Source organism: Marmota monax, unplaced genomic scaffold, assembly GCF_021218885.2.
Source record: "Marmota monax isolate L192 unplaced genomic scaffold, Marmota_monax_Labrador192_F-V1.1 WCK01_AAM20220418_F8-fsc00012, whole genome shotgun sequence".
Taxonomy (NCBI): Eukaryota; Metazoa; Chordata; class Mammalia; order Rodentia; family Sciuridae; genus Marmota; species Marmota monax.
Window position 1 is genome coordinate 31,709,352 of NW_026695227.1, and position 19,883 is coordinate 31,729,234.

General features: G+C 35.8%; 1 protein-coding gene and 1 long non-coding RNA gene across 11 annotated transcripts in view; one reads left to right on the plus strand and one right to left on the minus strand.

Annotated features, from left to right (window-relative positions):
• The window catches only part of Atf1 (activating transcription factor 1), a 46,470-nt gene that overhangs the window by 14,766 nt on the left and 11,821 nt on the right, over nucleotides 1-19,883 (plus strand). For 4 of the 9 annotated variants that reach the window (XM_046435679.2, XM_046435676.2, XM_058576131.1 and 1 more), the window contains 3 exons: nucleotides 5,099-5,218; nucleotides 7,580-7,680; nucleotides 15,105-15,235. In XM_046435679.2, the coding sequence (XP_046291635.1) occupies nucleotides 5,099-5,218; nucleotides 7,580-7,680; nucleotides 15,105-15,235 (352 nt within the window). Of the gene's footprint in view, nucleotides 1-5,098; nucleotides 5,219-7,579; nucleotides 7,681-15,104; nucleotides 15,236-16,562; nucleotides 16,627-19,883 lie in introns of those variants that run through there. The other 5 variants (XM_046435683.2, XM_046435680.1, XM_058576132.1 and 2 more) reach the window with 2 other exon arrangements.
• Nucleotides 1-19,883, minus strand: part of LOC124087052 (uncharacterized) — a 54,077-nt gene that overhangs the window by 6,577 nt on the left and 27,617 nt on the right. For both annotated transcript variants that reach the window (XR_006849990.1, XR_006849991.2), the window contains exon 2: nucleotides 483-563. This is a non-coding gene — a long non-coding RNA (uncharacterized LOC124087052). The remainder of the gene's footprint in view (nucleotides 1-482; nucleotides 564-19,883) is intronic.

Consider the following 19,883-nt stretch of genomic DNA (forward strand, 5'->3'; position numbering starts at 1 on the left):
TTTTGGAGCAGTTGTAAATAATATTGTGTTGATTTTAAATTTTACTTGTTCATTTTTTGAGTATAGAAAAGCATTTGATTTTGTAAATTGATCTTGATCTTGTACCCTGCAACGTTACTGAACTCACTTGTTCTAGGAAGGATGAGTTGTGGGTTTTTGTTGTTGTTATTGTGTTTAAGATGTGGGGATTTTCTTTGTAGATAACCATGTAATCTGCAAATAGGGATGTTTTTGTTTATTCTTTTCCAATCTTTTCTTGCCTTTATTGCACTGACTGGAACTTAACCACATTGAGTAGTGAGAATGGACATCTTGCTTTATTCCTGAACCTAGAGGGAAAAACATTCTTTCACCATTATGTGTGATGTCAGCTAGGTTTTTACTTTCTGAGTTTAAGGAAATTCCCAACTATTCCTAGTTTTCTGAGTTTTTGTTATGTTTTTTAAATGGAATGATGTTAGAGCTGGGCATGTGATACATACCTGTAGTCCCAGCTGCTGTGATGAGAGGATTACTTGAGCTCATAGTTGGAGACCAGCATGGGCAACATACCAAGACCCTGTCTTGAAAAGAAATTTTGTACTTCTCAAATATCTTCTGTACAGCAGTTGGTACGATCTTACGAATTTTTTTTCTTCTTTGGCCTGTTGATGTGTTGTGTTACATAGATATTCAAATGTTGAACCAGCCTTGCATACCTGGAATAAACTGCACTTGGACATGGCATTTTTTTATATGTTACTGGATTTAATTTGCTAATATTTTGTTGATAATTTTTATATTGAAATTTATAAGAGCTCTTGGTCTGTGGTTTTCTTTTTCTTTTTGGTAATTTATTTGTCCTCATAATATTAGTTGGAAAATATTCCCTTGTCATTTCTGGAAGAGACTGTATAAAATGTGTACTAATTCTACTCTAATGGGAGAAGAGACCCCGCTATGTATGTTTTTAGAGTTTTCTCTTTGTTTTCAAGCTTTATTTTAAGGTATTGTATTCAAAGATATTAGATTTCTCATTTGAGAGGGCACTGACTTGGAACAAGATGAATTGTCAACAGTGAGAATGGGCCTACCAAAACTTAAAAGTAGAAAACATTTTTCCCTGGCCATATGGGCTTAAGGAAGCTAGGAAAGTTAGCATATCATCTGTGTCCCCCCTTTATTGTTACTTGGCGCAAAATGAAAAATTGGTCAAATATTCTAAGTGAGGAAATATAAATCTTTACATCTTTCAAGTTGGAAAAATCAAAAAGACACCCAGAAGAAATTGTAGAAATTCGCTTAGTGTCTTTAATTGGGAAATAATTAGTTAATTCACTGAACAGTTGTTTGTTTAGCATTCAGGCATGCCTGTTGACCAATACCAAGTGAGAGGCTGTAAAAATGTCCTGATTGGCAACTGGAGGCATAAGAGATCATGGAAAGAACACTGGGCTCTGGAGCCAGACAGGACCAGCAACTTAGTGTTTACTGTTGTTGGTCTTATTCAAAAACTTATGGAAATTTTCAAACCTATTGCGAATCAGAGATAATTAGGTTGAACCATCATGGTTTTCATCACCCAGTTTCATTAATTAGTATTTTATGTTGTCTCGTGCCCCCACCTCTGCTGACTGAATGATGTTAAAGTAAATCCTAGATTTATCATTTTGGCTTTCAGTATGTCCATATGTATCTCTAAAATATAAAGATTCCTTTAAAGAACATAACCATAACTTTATTATTACACTTAAAACAAAAAGATAATATGAAATATCCATACAGTTCTTAAATTTTCCTGTTATTTATAGGACACATAGGCACACACATTTTTTAACACCTTGTTGAAACAGGAACCAAATAAGAAACATAGATGTAGGCTTTTTTTCCCTACCTTCCCATTTTGCTTTTATTATTCTTTTAATTGTTGTTATAATAACTGTGAAAAATATAGTATTAGTTCTTTTTACAAAGGAAGAAACTTAGGCCTTGAAAGGGTAAGTGATTTGATAAGCATCACAAAGGCTAGTGAGTGCCCTTTAGCTGAGAAATAGTCCTGCCTTATCAGGCTCCAAATCCTGTATGCTTTTCTGGAACTTGGATTCAAACACTGGCTGAAGAGGCTTCTTTCTTATGACACTCTACGAATTCCCTGCCCTACCTCCTTACCCAAGCATTTACCATCTTAGGTTACCCAATTAGCTAGCTAGGGAGAACATTTTAAGTTCAGGTATCCCACGGAGTATGAGAAAAATCGGGGCTTTAGTCCAATTTAGAAGCCCTTAAAAAATCCTTTCCTTTCTAATTTTTCATTTATCTCTTCAAAGGAGTTCTGGGGTCATCCACAATATGCCAGTAGGTTCCACAGCTCTCGAGATGAAAAATTTCACTTTTCACTGTGGTAGCCATTAGCCACAATTTGGTATCTTAGTTTTAATTTAAATTAGTTAAGCTTACATACATTTAAAAATCACACCAGCCACATTTCAAGCACTTGAGATTAACATGGATAAGTAATCATACTGTATTTGTTATTTTTTGGTACTGGGGGTTGAACCCAGGGCACTTAACCACTGAACCACATCCCCAGCCTTTTTTTTTTTTTTTTTTGTGGTGGTGCTGGGGATTGAACTCAGGGCCTTGTGAATGCTAGGCAGGCACTCGACCAACTGAGCTATATCCCCAGCCCCACCAGCCTTTTTTTACATTTTATTTACAGATAGGGCCTTACTAAGTTGCTGAGGCTGGTTTTGAACTCACAATCCTCCTACCTCAGCCTCCAGAACCATTGGGATTACAGGCATGTGCCACCATGGCTGGCTACTCATTTTATTGAATTAGTTAATTTATTTTTAAATTTTATTTTATTTTGAGATGGGTCTCACTAAGTTGCTTATGGCCTTGCTAAATTGTTAAAGTTGGCCTTGAACTTGTGATCCTCCTGCCTGAGCCTTCCAAGTCACTGGGATTACAGGAGTGCACTACATTGCCTGGCTCAGGACCAGCTTTTTTTCTTCCCTTGAGAAGTCTCTTAGAATTTAAATTTTCTTCCCTTGAGAAGTCTCTTAGAATTTAAATTATCAGGTTTCAGAGTGAGTGTCAGAAGGGTGTGGACTTTGAGACCCTGAGTAATGAGCATTTTGTGAGGTTGGAAGAATAGTGTTAATAAGGGTGAGGGACAGCTACTAGCAAAATCTGGTCCCTATTTTTTTTCCTTTCCATTTGCCAGACCACAGTGTACTAAATCACATGGATTGCCAGAAACTCTTTAGAAATGATGGCTCTTAATCTTTTAGAACTGAAAATTAATCTCATTATAAGCTTTCTCCATTAATTGAATGGCTTCACTTGGGGTCTGAAAGGTAAGGGGATCTTTTATTATTTTTGAGTATAATGATAACTGTACCAGCTGGACTTAAGATTTGTGAATTGTTTATTCTTATTCTTTGGGTCTATTGCCAAAAAGAAAAAAGGCATATTTCAGGAAGGTGACTTTCAGAGCCTAGAATTTTAGTTTGTGATTTAAGCCAAGACGAATGTATGAACTAGAGTTGTCCAAGGAAGATAAGATCTCTGTTAACCAAAAATATCTGAGAAATCTTCTTGAAAGAGGTAGAGGTGCTGGGCACAGTGCGCATCCCTGTAATCTCAGTGGCTTGGGAGGCTGAGGCAGGAGGACCACAAGTTCAAAGCCAGCCACAGCAACTTTAATGAGGCCCTGAGCAACTTAACAAGACCCTGTCTGTAAATAAAATACAAAAAAAGGGCTGGGGAGCTGGCTCAGTGGTTAAATTTTCCTGAGTTCAATCCTGGGTACAAAAAAAGAAAAAGAGGTAGAACTGTTTACTGGCAACCTGGGGCAAAGTGTTCCCAACAGACCAGGATCAGCCATCTGTCCTAATATACCAATCAAAGACACTAGCAACAATGAAGGACAGAAAAGGAACTTTTTTTTTTTTTTTTTTTGAGATTTTTGTGATTTTTTTATACCTTTATTTTATTTATTTATTTTTATGTGGTGCTGAGGATAGAACTCAGCACCTTGCTCATGCTAGGCGAGCACTGTACTGCTGAGCTACAACCCCAGCCTCAAGAAAAGGAACTTTTAATGGGTGTGGCCATACAAAGAATACCTCATGGGGGTTTAGTGACCAAAGATCTGTCATCAAGGGATTGACAGAAACTTGGAGATTTTATAAAAAATGGAATTAAAGGCTAGGGTTGGTATCTTGCGTAGCTGGAGCGTTTGTATAGGTGACAGAGGAAATCATATTGGTCAAGCCATGGTTTGGTTGAACCTTTTCTCAGACTGTTTCTGTGAAGCTCTGGGAAGGTCATCACTCTGAGAGGGGTAATTTGGTTCCCATAGTGAGATGATTGCTCCTGCATGGGGCCAGCCTTGGTTCCTTTACTGGGATATTTAGTGGGGCAAGCTTATCGTGGGGTGATCTGTTCTGCAAGGCTTGCTGTTGCCTGGGGATAGTTTTGGTTCCTTGATCTAAAGAAACTTGTTTAGCAGGCCTATACTTCCTAGAATACAATGTAACTGCAGAAGAAAGTGGCTTAGAGGAAGAAAAAGAAAAGGCTTAGAAAGGTAAATGGAGTCAGAAAGGAACAAAGTAGAGTTGACTTTGTCAGTAACTGAATTCTCTTTCAAGGTGACTTGAAGAGACTGCCCAAAGTTGGAATTTCAGTCACTTAGACTCTTGATTTCTTAGTTGGTTTTCAACCACATCTCCTCAGAATAATGTGTTCTAAAGATCCCTCCATGTTTTTGCAATCAGTTCCTCTGTCTGAAATACCTTTCTAGTCCTCCTGCCCCTCTTTACCTACATACATACCCTCTGGGAATTTTGTCCTTTAAGACCCAGCTGAAGCTAATATTCTTTCTTTGCTTCCACAATTCAGTACTTTCTATGTTTCCTGTATTACAACTCTTATTCTACTTGTTAAAATTAGTTTGTACACTCACCTCCTAGTTTAGTCTCTGGTGTACAGGCTGTGCCTGATGCTTGGTAATACATGTGATTAAATGTGTTTTCCAGTATTAAGATCTCAGCTGTCTTATGTGCATAGGTACAATATATTTTTTGTTAATTGAATTTTTATTTGTTCTTAGATGTCATTAAGAGGATCTGCGCCAGTGACAATTGTACCTCTTCCTGGAAAGCAAGTACAGGTTCAGGGGGTCATCCAGGCAGCTCATTCTTCTGTAATTCACCCACCACATGTGCAAACGGTACAGAAATTTGAAGACAGTGGTCAAACACGGGGACCTTTATACCCTAAGTCTTCAGACATTCAAGTTGCTGAAGTTACAATATGACAAACCAATACAACAGAGTTTTCTTAGAAATTAGATAGACTGCATACCAAATGAGGCAAATAGAAATGTTTTAGAATTTCTAATTCCATGTATATATTTCCCAATAAAATTAGAAAACAATTTTGGGGGGAAGTTTTATTACTTAAGAATTTAAGGAAATGAAACTTTCTTAAAACCCTTTTATCCAAGTGGTATCCTCATGAAAGAACTTGTGAAGCAAAGGTAATGATTTGAGAGCCTTAGCAAAGTAAAAAAAAAAGTATCTTAGGCTTGAGGCTTTTTAGAGGTTAAATAAGAGAGTTCTCTCTCAAGTAGAGGAATTTGTATCTAACTTCATTACTAATATGGCAACTTTAGGAATGAAAGGGCCACCCTGGTCTCCCCCCTCCTTTTTTTTTCTATTTTCTCTCCATTTTATCTTCTGGCTCCTATGAATCTGAAAATACCAATGGTCTTCTGTCAGTTTTAGAAGCAGCTATATGGGAAGAAAAGCTATGTTTCATCTTTTCCTCCTGAATATATAGTGACTGGCAGTGTTGTCACTCTGGAGCGCATCTTGATTGAGTGCACCTGTATAAAAGGTGGTGACTATGTTGAATTTGGAGTTTTTATGTGAAAGTTTTAATTATATTTTCTGGTGTTTTCATCAAAGAGAAATACCTACTGGATCTTAGTTACAAGGAATATCTCAGTTTAGAAATTGTTTTCTTACTTGAGGTTAGTGAGAGGTCTTGAGTAAACTGTCAGACAAATAGTGAAAATAGCTAAAGATTTAGATTAGAAATGGAATGTCTGTGATGCTTTAAGACAAGACAGTGATAGATTTTTTTTTCATTTTAGATTGTTTCTATTATTATTATTTCTTAATTTATCTGGTTGTAGCCAGTTCTTTGATTTCTGTCAGAAGATAGAGACAATGTAAGATATAAATAAGCAGTTATATGTAGAACTTTTGAAGATGATAAAATATAGAACAAACTTCTCTGGAAACTTAATGTCTAAGTCTAAATAGTTTAGGGGAAGGTTTTACGTAGATAATTAACTAACCTAGAGAACTGAAATCTTATGTTTCTTCCACAAGTCTGTTGGGATTATTTAATTTTATTTTTCTGCAGAGCTGGGGGTTGAACCCAGGGCCTTGCACATGCTAGGCAAGCACTGTATCACTAATCTACATATACAGTGCTGGACCATTTTATTTTTTAAAATGAGGATTAAGTCAGGTATCATACTCCTGGTTTGAACAAATGTTGGGGAATTTAATAAATTTAAAGACTGAAAATAACTTTTTTTCTGATTATAAAATATTTATAATTATTAAGAAAAAATATGTATTGTGCATGTGCCATACATTAAGGGCTTTAAATGTTTTAACTCATTTCATTGTAAAATAAGATAAAGCTGATTACTACAGATCTTCAGATTGTATATATTTATATCTGCCTTTGTAGTCACTTCCACCTTGCTAAATCTAATCATCTACTCTCAGTCCTTGTTTTACCTGTAAACAGCATATGATATATCTCTTTTTCTCTACATTAGTTTTCCTATGACTGCACTTATTTGGTTCTCATTTGCTGGTTCCTCCTCTTTACAATCTCTTAATGTTCCTAGATTTAGTTCTTGATTCTCTTCTTTATATTTACCCTTAATGAGCTTATCTAATCTTATGACTTTATGAACTCCAGAGAGCTGTGCCTTCCAAATTTATGTTATCCACCACAACCTCTTCCCTGATTTGTAGACTGCTCAGTGTGGGCAGTTGGGCATTAATAGGCTTTTCAAATTTATCATGTCCAAAAATCCAAATCCAGTAGCATTAGTGACTTAATAAATGAAACAAAAATATTTTTGATTATTGTTGTAGAAATAGGATGGAGATTGAGATCTCAGAGTAGTCTTAAGCTCTAGTAGAATAGTATTGTTTGTATTTGGGCGATAGACTTTATTTTTTAACTCTGGGTCTACTGTGTTATATTTACTCCTTTCATTAGTTTGGGCTCCTTGAATAAACTTTCTCCCTTTTTCCTTTTGCTCCTTTTTTTTAGACCTTAGATTTAATATGTATATGAATTTGGGTTTGGGGGGGGTTGTTGTTGTCAGTGAACCTTTATTTTTATTTATTTTTATGTGGTGCTGAGAATCAAACCTCACACATGCTAGGCAAGCACTCTACCGCTGAGCCACAAACCCCGCCCAGGAGACATTTTTTAAAAGTAAAAACTCAAATCTTTTTCCTATTCTTCATCATATTAAACCAGTTCTGTTTTTCAGGTATCATCTTTATCGGAAAGTGAGGAGTCTCAGGACTCATCTGACAGCATAGGCTCCTCACAGAAAGCTCACGGGATCCTAGCACGGCGCCCATCTTACAGGTCAGTGCTTTCTTGTACCAAACCCTCCATTTGTTGTATTATTAAATGAGTTCAAATGTTGCTATGCAAAGCATACTTAAGAGGGAGAATGTGGCTGTGTTAAAGAAGGGAAGTATTAAGAGAGGCAGACTAGAGCCACTTTATAAAAGGCCTACTTTGCTGAACTGAAGAAGAATTTAGACTTGTATTCTGGCAAAATACTATATTTCCCTATTTGCTCTCAGATAGTTAACTCTAATAACAATATGAAAGCAAGACTTAGAGACTCTCTGTGTTCCTTTGTCTGAAATACCTTCTTTTACATTCTGCTTAATTCCTGCATACTTTCTAGAAGCTTCTGATTACCTCCTTCTGACTTTCCCCAAACTAGATTAGGTCTTTCTTCTATGGTATTCTTTTACTGACTCCTATTTATAGTACTTCTCATTCTGTTGGAATTCTACTTCTTTTTAGGACATGGGCCATATATTATTTTTTGTGATCCCAGGGCCTAGTAAAGTGGTCATCTCATAATAGATAGCCAGTAATTACTTGCTACAACTAATTTGATAGAAAGCCTTTGAAATAATCTGTATGGCTTCATATGAGTAGTGGGTTTTCTTTGGAATGAGGGAATTTGAGACACCTCTGTGGTAGAACTGACCAAACCTGATGACTGTGTGGTAGGAAGAGTAGGAGACAAAATGATAAAATAGCATCTTTGAAACATACACAAATGCAGTATGATTTTATTTTATCACTTTCAATGAATTAATTGTATGTTAAATGAACTTTTTCAACATTCTTTTTTCTTAAAAAGACAAAGATGAGTAGAATGGATTTTTTAAAAGGACTCACTTTAAATATAATGATATAGGGCTGGGGATATAGCTCAGTTGGTAGAGTGCTTGCCTCACATGCACAAGGCCCTGGGTTCAATCCCCAAAACCACACACACACACACACACACACACGCACAAATAGGTAGGTAGGTAGGTAGGTAGGTAGATAGATAGATAGATATAGATATAGCTAGGCTAAAGTAAAAGAATAGCTAAAGAAGTACCATGAAAACAAAAGTGGTTATATTAGTATCATACAAAATAGACTTCAGAGTAAAGAAAACGGCCCAACATAGAGACATTACTTAATGATAGCTCAGCAAGAAGACATAAGAGTACAAATGCATATGCACATAACAAAAGAACTTCAGAGTACATTTATCAAAAACTAACAGAAGGGGCTGGGGTGGTGGCTCAGCAGTAGAGCACTCGCCTTCCAAGTGCAGGGCCCTGGGTTCAATTCTCAGCACCACATAAAAATAAATAAATAAAGATATTGTGTCCATCCACAACTAAAAAGTAAATATTTAAGGAAAAAAAAAAAAAACTAACAGAAGGGGCTGGGGTTGTGATTCAGGGGCAGAGTGCTTGCCTACCAAGTATAAGGCACTTGGTTCAATTCTCAGTACCACATATAAATGAATAAAACAAAAGTCCATTGACAACCAAAAAAAAAAAAAAACTACCAGAAACCAGACATGATGGCACATGCCTGCATTCCTAAGGATTTGAGACGCTGAAACAGGAGGATTGCAAGTTCAAGACCAGCCTCAGCAACTTAGCAAGGCGCTATATAACTTAGTGGGATGTTGTTTCAAAATAAAAAATAAAAGGGCTGGGATGTGACTTAGTGTTTACAGGCCCCTGGGTTCAACAGCCATTAATTACCCCAAACAAAAACCAACAAACCAACAAAAAACCCAGTACTAAAAAGACAAATCTAATTGTAATTGAAGACCTCAGTACAATTATCTCAGTATTCAATAGAACTTGTAGTCAGGAAATCAGATTTATAGAGGAACTTAATTAATACCAGCAATCATTGAGATCTGGTTGAAAATTTTGGAACACTTCACCAAACAGCTGTAGAATGCACATTATTTTCAAATGCAAATGCACAAAGAATATCCTCCAAGAAATAACCATATCCAGGTTTCTAATACACTTTACACATATAAAAGAACTGAAATCATGCATAGTATATTCTCTGATTATGCTGGAATTAAACTAGAAATCTATAATAGAGAACAGGAAAATCTCCAAATACATTGAAATTAAACAGCACCACTGAAAACAATTCATTCACTAAACAGGAAGTTGTTAAGGGAGATCAGGAAATATGTTGAACATGTAGGATGTGGTGGCACACGCCTGTAATCCCAGCAGCTTGGGAGGCTGAGACAGGAGGATGGTGAATTCACAGCCAGCCTCAGCAAAAGTGAGGTGCTAAGCAACTCAGTGAGATCCTGTCTCTAAATAAAATACAAAATAGGGCTGGGGATGGGACTCAGTGGTCTAATGCCCTTGAGTTCAATCCCTGGTATCCCCACAAAAATATGTGTGTATGTGTGTATGTATACATTTGAACTGATGGAAATGAAAGTAAAAAATATTAAATTTTGTGGGATAAAACTATGGGAAATATCAGAGGAAAATTTAATAGTATTAAATGCTTCTAATAGAAAAGAAGAAAGGTCTTATCAGCAAGTTCCCACTTTAAGAAACAAGGGGGAAATAGAAAAATAAGCTCAAAGCAAAGCAGAAAAAAGGAAATAAGGAAGAACAGAATCAATGAAACTGAAAAGTGAACTAATAATTGAGATAATTGAAAGTTTCTTTGAAAAAAAAAATCAAAGAAGTTGGTAGTGTTTTAGCAATTGGCAGGTGGGAGGTGTGGGAGAGTGGTTGGATAAGGTTAAAGAGGTCATGGAGGACTCCTTATAACCTTGTAGGCCATAACATTTATTCTGAGTGAGGGAGGAAGCCACTGCAGATGAATGACTTGATTTGACATTTTAAAAAGATGACTGACTGTGGTGTGGAGAACAGATTATAACATGGGATTATAATAGAGACTTTGTGACTTCCAGTCAAGAGGTATTATGGCATGGACTAGGGTGGAATCAGTGGAGGATTGGGGGTGGGTAAAATTCTGGATATATTTTTAAGATAGAGACATGGATTTGCTTCCAAATTGGTGACATGAAAAAGAGAAGTTGATGTCAGAATTTTTGGTTTAAGCAGTGGAATAATTGAGTTGATATTTACTGAAACGGGGAAGACTGCCAGGAATAGAAGGACACTAACATTAGATTTAGATATGTTAATTTTGAAGTGCCTATTGATAGCAAGTGTGCAGTACTAAATAGGATACAGGAGTCAAGTTTAGGTGAGAGGATGGGAAAAAAGTAATTCGGAGGCCATCAAGGAACACTAGGTATATAAGCTCATAAGAAGTCAGCAGAAATAAAACTTAGAGAAGTCAAAAAGACTGGGGCTGGGGCTGTAGCTCAGTGGTAGAGGCATTGCGTTTGATCCTCAGCACCACATATAAATAAATAAATAAATAAGATATTGTGTCTATCTACAACTAAGAAATATTTAAAAAAAAAAAGACTATACTACAATGCTCTAAGACTGTGCTGGGAAGATGAGGAAGAATATAAAACAATGGCAAATAGTATCTCCAACTGCTATATGATAAAAACAAAGTAATATACATGAGAATCAAAGTCAACATTTAGATAATGGTGCTGTTTATAGGGAAGAGATTAATGGTAATATTTCAGTATATCTGTAACTTGATTCTCATTAAGATTATCTGACGTGGCATAATGTTAGCATCTATTGATTCTTCGTATATGGTACGTAGATGTTTTACTTTAGGTTCTTTATGTCAGAATGTTTCATAATTTAGAAGTGAAAAAGAAATGAGCAAGGACTGGAACTGTGGCTCAGCGGTAGAGTACTTGTCTGGCACGTCTAAGGCACTGGGTTCAATCCTCAGCACCACGCAAAAATAAATAAATAAAATAAAGGTATTGTGTCCCTCTACAACTAAAAATATATTTAAAAAAGAAAGAAAGAATAAGAAATGGGCGGGCTGGAGTTGTGGCTCAGCAGTAGAGCACTTGCCTTGCACGTGTGAGACCCTGGGTTCGATCCTCAGCACCACATAAAAATAAATAAACAAAGATATTGTGCCCATGTATAACTAAAAAAAAAAGAAAAAGAAAAAGAAATCGGCACAGCATTCCACAGTGTCAGGCTAAACTGACTACATGAGACCACCTGCGTGTTGTTAAATGGATTCTGGAGTTCTACACCCAGACCTCTTCAGTCATTGCAGGCATCAGATGGGAATATGGATTAGCAAATCTTTCCAGATAATAACGATATATAGGCAGATTTAGGAACCACCACAACTATTCTACAAATGCTTCAGAGTCCTATGGACAGTTATTTCCCTTGTTCTCTGTGTGGAGCTTCAGTTACTCTACAATTATATTAGCTTTTTTTTTTTTTTTTTAAAGAGAGAGAATTTTTTTAATCTTTATTTTTTAGTTTTCGGCAGACACAACATCTTTGTTTGTATGTGGTGCTAAGGATCAAACCCAGGCCAGACGCATGCCAGGCGAGCGCGCTACCGCTTGAGCTACATCCCCAGCCCCCTATATTAGCTTTCAATGAGGATAGTGTCCTGAGAAGGGAGACAAAACTGAAGGATCTTATCATGCCATAGGGAAACACATGAAAGAACAAAGTATTTGGCCTGCAGTAAAGAAGACCTGTAACAGTAGACAGATATTGCAAAGTGTATTATTTGGGGTGTGCTTAAATTTCTGTAGCTTCACTGGTGGAACCAGCTTGGGCTTTGAGGAAGAACTCTCATTGTTCAACAATGGAATGGAATGGTTTACTTTTGGGAAACAGTCAGGTGCCTCATTCTTGGAAGTAGAAGTTGTGAGGAACATTAAAGAAGGAATTCTGCCTGGCACAGGGGTACACACCTGTCATCCTAGTTAACTGGGGAAGCCAAGGCAGGAGGATTGTATATTTGAGGCCAGTCTCAGCAATTTATCCAGACTGTGTCTCAAAAAAAAAAAAAAGAAGAAGAAGAAAAAGAAAGAGGAAAGAAATTCATTCCTCTGTGGGCTGGGAGAGGGATACCTCTGTGAGATATTTATTTTTTTGTTCAAATAATCTGTTTTATTTTCCACAATTACTCTGCATTTTTATTGTAGTAGAAGTTCTAATCTTGTTTCTTTGTGAGAATTGTGGCCTTTTCTTGCTCTGTAAAGTTGAAGTTTGAAAAATCAAAATGGGGACTGGGGCTGTGGCTCAATGGTAGAGCGTTTGCCTAGCTCGCATGGGACACTGAGTTCAATCCTCAGCACCACATAAAAATAAAATAAAGGTTATTGTGTCTACCTACAACTAAAACAAATGTTAAAAAAAAAAAGAAAAAATCAAAATGGACCTTCTTAAGTGAAGTTCACTAGCACTTTTCAGGTAATAGTGAACTATTCAGGTTCCATTCCTGGGGCTGGGGTTGTGGCTCAGCTGCAGAGCGCTCGCCTTGCATGTGTGAGACCCTGGGTTCGATCCTCAGCACCACATAAAAAAATAAACAAGTGAAATAAAGGTGATGTGTCCAACTACAACTAAAAAATTTATATATTTATATGTATTTCATATATATGTATATATATATATGAAATTCCTCACAATAGCACCGTTACTTCTGTAGGGGAAAGAGATGTGTTTTATGCCTCTGTAAGGTCCTTTTACCTAGAAAGGCACTGTATTTTTTTAGTGTATGACTGTCTCTTTTTAATTTTTTTTAACTGTCTCTTTTTAAACAGTCATAAATTACAGTGTAATTGATCTGAAGTACATATTATGCTAAACAAATAGATTCCTAAACACAAAAGGATTCCAATAATCTACTAGATCCTTAAACTATTCTGTGTTAGACAGAATAGTTTAAGGATCTAGTAGATTATTGGCTTTAAAAAATACTTTTATTAGGGTATCATGACTATACATAGTAGTTGGGTTCATTTTGGCAAAATCATACATTCAAGGAACTTGATTTCAAGTCCTATTTCCCTCTATTTCTCCCCTCCTCCTTCTCCCTATTCTCCCTTCTCTATTCTATTAAATTTTTTTTCTTCTACATAAACATAAATGTGAAATTCCCTTTGGTATATTTATATGTAAATATAACATGATTTTGTTAAATTCATTCCATTTGTCGTCATCTTATTCCCTTCCTTTTTCTCTTTCTCCTATATCTACTCCACTGATCTTTCCTGTGTCTTCATATCTAACCTGCTCCCCCACTGCCTTCTTTTCCTTATTTTGCTCTAGCTTCCACATATGAGTAATATTTGACCTCTGATTTTCTGAGTCTGCCTTATTTCATTTAGCATGATTTTTTCCATTCCATCCATACTGGCAAATGCCATTATTTTATTCTTTGTGGCTGAGTAAAACTCCATTGTATACATACTACATTCTCTTAACCCATTCAGGTATTGACAGACATCTGGGTTGATTCCATAATTTGGTTATTGTGAATTGTGCTGCTGTAAACATTGTAGTGGCTGTATTGCTGTAGTATGCTGGTTTTACAAATCTTCTGGATAAACACTGATAGCTGAATCTCATGGTGGTTCCATTCCACACTGCTTTCCAGAGTAGTTGTACTAATTTTTAGTCCCACCAACAATGTAAGAGTGTATTTTTCTTCTCATGTCCTCAGCAACATTTATTATTCACATTTTTTTAAATTGTAGTTGGACACAGTGTCTTTATTTTGTTTAGTTATGTGATGCTGAGGATCGAACCCAGTGCCTCACACATGGTAGGCAAGTGTTCTACCACTGAGCCACAAACATAGCCCTATTCACATTATTGATTGCTGTTTTGACTGCAGTGAGATGAAATCTTAGTTTAGTTTTGATTTGCATTTCCCTAATTCCTAGAGATGCTGAACATTTTTTTATATATTTGTTGGCCATTTGTGTTTTTTCTTTTCAGAAGTTTCTATTTAGTTCTTTTGTCCATTTATTTATTTTTAGTTGTTGATAGACCTTTGCTTTATTCATTTATTTATATGTAATGCTGAGACTTGAACCCAGTGCCTCACACATGTAAGGCAAGTGCTCTACCACTGAGCCACAACCCCAGCCCTGCTCATTTATCAGTTGGGCTATTTGTATTTTTGGCATTGCATTTTTTGAGTCCTTTCTATATTCTAGATTTTAGTTCCCTGTGAGAGAAGTAGCTGACAAAGATTTTCTCCCAATTATAAGGCTCTCTCTTCACTCTCTTAATCATTTCCTTTGCAGAAGCTTTTTTTTTCCCCCTAGAGACAGGGTCTTGCTCTGCTGCCCACAAGGGTCTCAAACTCCTGGGCTCAAGTGATCCTCCTGCCTCAGCCTCTTAGAGTAGCTGGGACTACAGGTGTGCTCCACTCCAAATGTGGCTAGATATTGTACTTTAAATTTTAGATTGAAAAAGGCTGTTTTTTTTTTTTTTTTTTTCTAAGTAAAGGCATTCTCATTACCAACGTTAATAGAGTTGTGTTTTTCACAGAAAAATTTTGAAAGACCTCTCTTCAGAAGATACACGAGGCAGAAAAGGAGACGGAGAAAACCCTGGAGTTTCTGCTGTTACTTCTATGTCTGTTCCAACTCCGATCTATCAGACTAGCAGCGGACAGTATAGTATGTATAGGAATCGTTTCCATGTGATAGACACACAAAACCAACTTTTCAGTGGAAAAATGTGGTGTGTAGAAAGACTGTCATACTAGAATAGTGGTAATTAATAAAAGATAGATAACATTTCGAGCCAGGAAAAATGCAAAGTTCTTTTTTAGCATTATCTCATTTACTCCTACAGAAACTTTGTGAAGTAGACAGTTTTCAATTTATGCAGAAATGGAGGCTCAGAAAGTTAGGTAATATTCCTAAAGTCACATAGCTTGGAGGTGATGAATCAAAGATTCAAAATTAGATTTTTCTTCATCTAGGGATAGACTTTTCCCCAAAACTACACTGCTTCATATAGATTGCTCTCTTGGACACTATCCATTTATATCCATGACCTTAATTCTAATGGAAATTACATTTGGATTAGATACATAATGAAAGATTAAACATGAACATTTAAGTTTCAGTTTGAGGTTAAGGAAGTTTGAATCAGAAAGAGAATTTAAACTTTGCAATGAGACTTACAGCATGCCCACCATGAATAAGCAAGGGCTAATTAAATCTCTGTATCTGAAAATATTGTTACAAAAATTAGTACACAGAACAAACTGAGCACCTACTGGTATAAAGGTAAAGTTATTAAGAATGTAAATGTGGATGTTACCTTTTGAAAGAAAAGCTTATAGTCAGAGGAGATAAATGATGAACAATGAAATACCTACCACAGACAGATCTGTATATATTCTTATCTAATGTTCAGAAACAGTGTATATATATTAGTCATTTGTACTTGTGTTAACACTTAATTTTTTGTACTAATTTAGAAAGTAAAATCTTTTGGTTTATTAAAATGCCATTTGACAAAATTAACAATGTGTATGTAATGAACTAGCCGTCTTTGAATTTTTTTAAATTTAATTTTTGGTTTTGCTTCCAACATTTTTTGTGAAAAACTTTGAACATACTGCAAAGTTGAACAGATTCTACCACATATGTACACATATATACACACACCTTATGTATTTATTCAAGCTTCTTTTCTTTGATGGTATTTGGAATTACAGTTAATACCTATAAAGATTTTGATCTCTCAGATTTTTCTCATTTTAGTACTTTCTTGGTTTCATTTTTTTACATTTTAAATTTATTTTGGTGTCAAAAATCCAATGTTTTCCCCTGTTTTCTGCTTAGTTTATGGGATTTACATATTTAAGTCTATTTTTAGCTTACTAAAATTAAGAATTTAGGAGGAAGGTGGTATTTAATATATATCTGGGTCATGTTTTGTACATTCTTACATTTATGTAGTTCCATACTTAATTATTATATATTAATATAGTTTTTTTTCAGAATTTTCCTGGCAAGTACTCTACCTCTGAGCTATACCCCTAGCCCAAAACAAGGTATATAAATTTATTAGTTTTGACAAATGTGTTCCGTTGTGTACCACCACCCACCACAGTCAATACCTAGTTCTGTTGCCCTAAAAAATTCACTTGTGCTGCCTATTTGTAATCTTTCCCTTAACCCCAACCCTAAGGGGTGGTCTCACTGGCTCTTGTCAACAAAATATATGTTACCTTCTCAGTATCTCTAACCACCACCACTATCTGGTTTAATATCTTACCTGAATTAGTGCAGAAGGTCATATTGCTTCCATTCTTGCTGTAATAATCAGTTTTCCATACTATGGCTAAAGTGATTTATCTGTCACAGGATAAAATCCAGGTGCCATAAGATACAACATTCAGGATCTAATCTGGCCTACCACTCTGGATGGCATTTCATTCACAGACTATTTGCTGTACCTTAAGTCAAGAAAGCTTGTTTCTACTTCAGGGTCTTCAGAGTTGTCATCCTCCATGCTGGCATGTTCTTTCCTCAGACATGGTTTGCATCCTCACTCCTAAAGTACCACCTCCTTCAAGGACAACTCTTAAAATAAATGTGCTCCCCCTTCCCTTTAATTTTCTTTATTCCCCTGTGTTTTTTTTTTAATTTTTTTTTATTCTTTTTACTTGTGCATTATTCTTTATAGCATTTATGGATAATTAAGAGTACCTATTAGTTTAATTATAGACTGTGTGTAATTATAGCGTAATTTATGATCTGTTCTCCCCATTAGAATATAAGTTCCTTGAGGGAAAGAACCTTGTTCTGCTCACTCCCAGCCATATCCTTTGCAAATAAGACCTGGTACTATCATCAGCTTTCAAGTTAAAATTATTATGAATACGTTAGTTAAAGAATATACATAGAATACCTGTGTAAAGAAACAAACTGGGAGCAGAGATTAATAACAGTGGAGAGGCTCACTTTCAGTTTCAACAAAACAAATTATTTTCTTTGCCACATACATGTATTACTGACAGACTCACCCCCAAATTTTAAAGGCAGCATACTAGCAAATTAATAATTATCTATCAATATGGCTTATTCTGAAACCGTTTTTGACTAGATGTCATGGTGCATATTTGTAATTTCAGCTACTTGGGAAGCTGAAGCAGGAGAAGATTGAGGCCAGCCTCACCTGTCTCAAGAAAAAAAAAAAAAACAGCACTTAGGGTGTAGCTCAGTGGTAGAGCACTGCTGGTTTCAATCCCCAGTATGAATGAATGAATGAAAAGAAAAAGTAAAACCCCTTTTTTACATGAAACTTAGGCAAATTGAAATAAGTACAATACAAACTAGTATTTAAGGCAGCAGAGTCCAGTGGAATTTCCTGTGATGTTGGAAATGTTTGAATCTGTTATCACCCAGCATAGTAGATGTTAAATCAGGTGAGACTACTGAGTACTTAAAACGTGACTGGTGAGATTGAGGAACTCATTTTTTGTTTAATTTTACCTAATAGCCATATGAGGTTAATGGCTACTGTACTGAATTTCAGAATAAACAAAATCAGGTAAAACCGCATGTTAAACAAGAACAGGATGATAGGTTGCAAAAATGAAAATGACTCTGTATTATATTGTATTATATATTTAACATCAAAACACATGCCTCTACGTGTGTGTGTGTGTGTGAGAGAGAGAGAGAGGGGGGGGGGGTAGGTCTCACTTTATCAGTCTATGTGAACATAAAAAAAACTGGGGAGATGTATACCAAAAAATAATAGTTACCTAAGGATGTGGAGGGTGGCTAACCCCATCCTAAGGCAAATAAAAAGGAATAGATAAAAGGAGTTTTAAATTATATATTTATACATACAGAAATGTGTGTATATATAATGTGTTGTTGCGGAGAAAGACTGAAACTAATTACAAATATAACATCAAAACAAATCTCTACATCAAAATATAATTTAATGAGTCTTTTAAAGTCATGAATTAAAGTATGTGTGACAGTGATGTAGGGATGATTAGAAAGTGCTGAAAGCAATTATTTTCAATTAATGCCCCCTTCCCATTATCAGCACACACAATTGTGTTTTGGCTTCCTGTTTGCCAAAGGATAAGGCAGGGGGAATGTTGTATGATAATTATTTTAAAAGGGTACAGGGATGCTGCATTAGATTCTGGAGGGGATTTGTTATGTGGGAATTGCATAATGCTTAAATGTGTTTTGTTTGGTCATGCCTTCTGTTGTTTCATTTAAGAGGGGAGAGCATTAATACAAGTGCAATTCAATGAAAAATGTTTGTGTAATGTGATCTATAAATGGCTTCCTAGTGACTTTATTTTCCCTAGGAATTAAATTAAGAGATTACATTTTAAAAATATCAAGTAAATAACATGTAATACACTTAACAGTGGTAGCAATAGAAAGTGGAGCTAAGTTGGGCTTAATGGCTCATGCCTATAATCCCAGCTACTTGGCGCTCTACCACTGAGCTACAGTCCCCATCCCAGATGACCTATTTTTTCATAATATAACCTTTTATTCTATTTGAAAAATTTCCATAGGCAAATGTTAACCATTTAAAGATATTTTGAAGTTATAATTTTTAATTAATGCTGCTTTTGAAAAAAATATATAATATTTCTATTCCCTTTAAAAGCCATTGGAGCCAGTTGTGGTGGTACAAGCCTGTAAACCCAGCTATTTGGGAGGCTGAGGAAGGAGAATTGCAAGTTTGAGGTCAGCCTGTGCAATTTAGTGGGATCCTGACTCCAAATAAGATTAAAAGAGGTAGAGAGATCTCAGTGGTATATTGTTTGCCTTGCATGTATGAGGCCCTGGGTTCAATCTCCAATACTGTTCAAAAAAAAAAAAAAAATCCATTGGTGCCCTCTTTTAATGCCAAATTTTTGTGACAACATTAGCAATTAGCATGAAGTATCCCACAGATTCCAGAATGTGTTATTTATCCCAATCAGTTATATATTGTACAACTTGAGGATGAATTTAAAATAGTGCATCTGAACTATAAAGATGCACTATTTATTTATCCCTAGTGGTACTAGGGATAGAACTCTGGGATGCTTTACCATTGAATTATATCCTTGTCCTTATATTTTAAAAATTTGAGACAGGGTCTTGCCAAGTTGCTGAAGCTGGTCTCAAACTTGCACTCTTCCTGTGTAGCAGGGATTACAGGTGTGTGCCACTGTACTGCACACAGTCATTTTATCTATTTTAGTGCACCCATATCTTTCTTTCAGCTCAAGAGTGGTTGACAATTCAAGTAGAACTGCATTTAAATATGTTTTAATAAGGA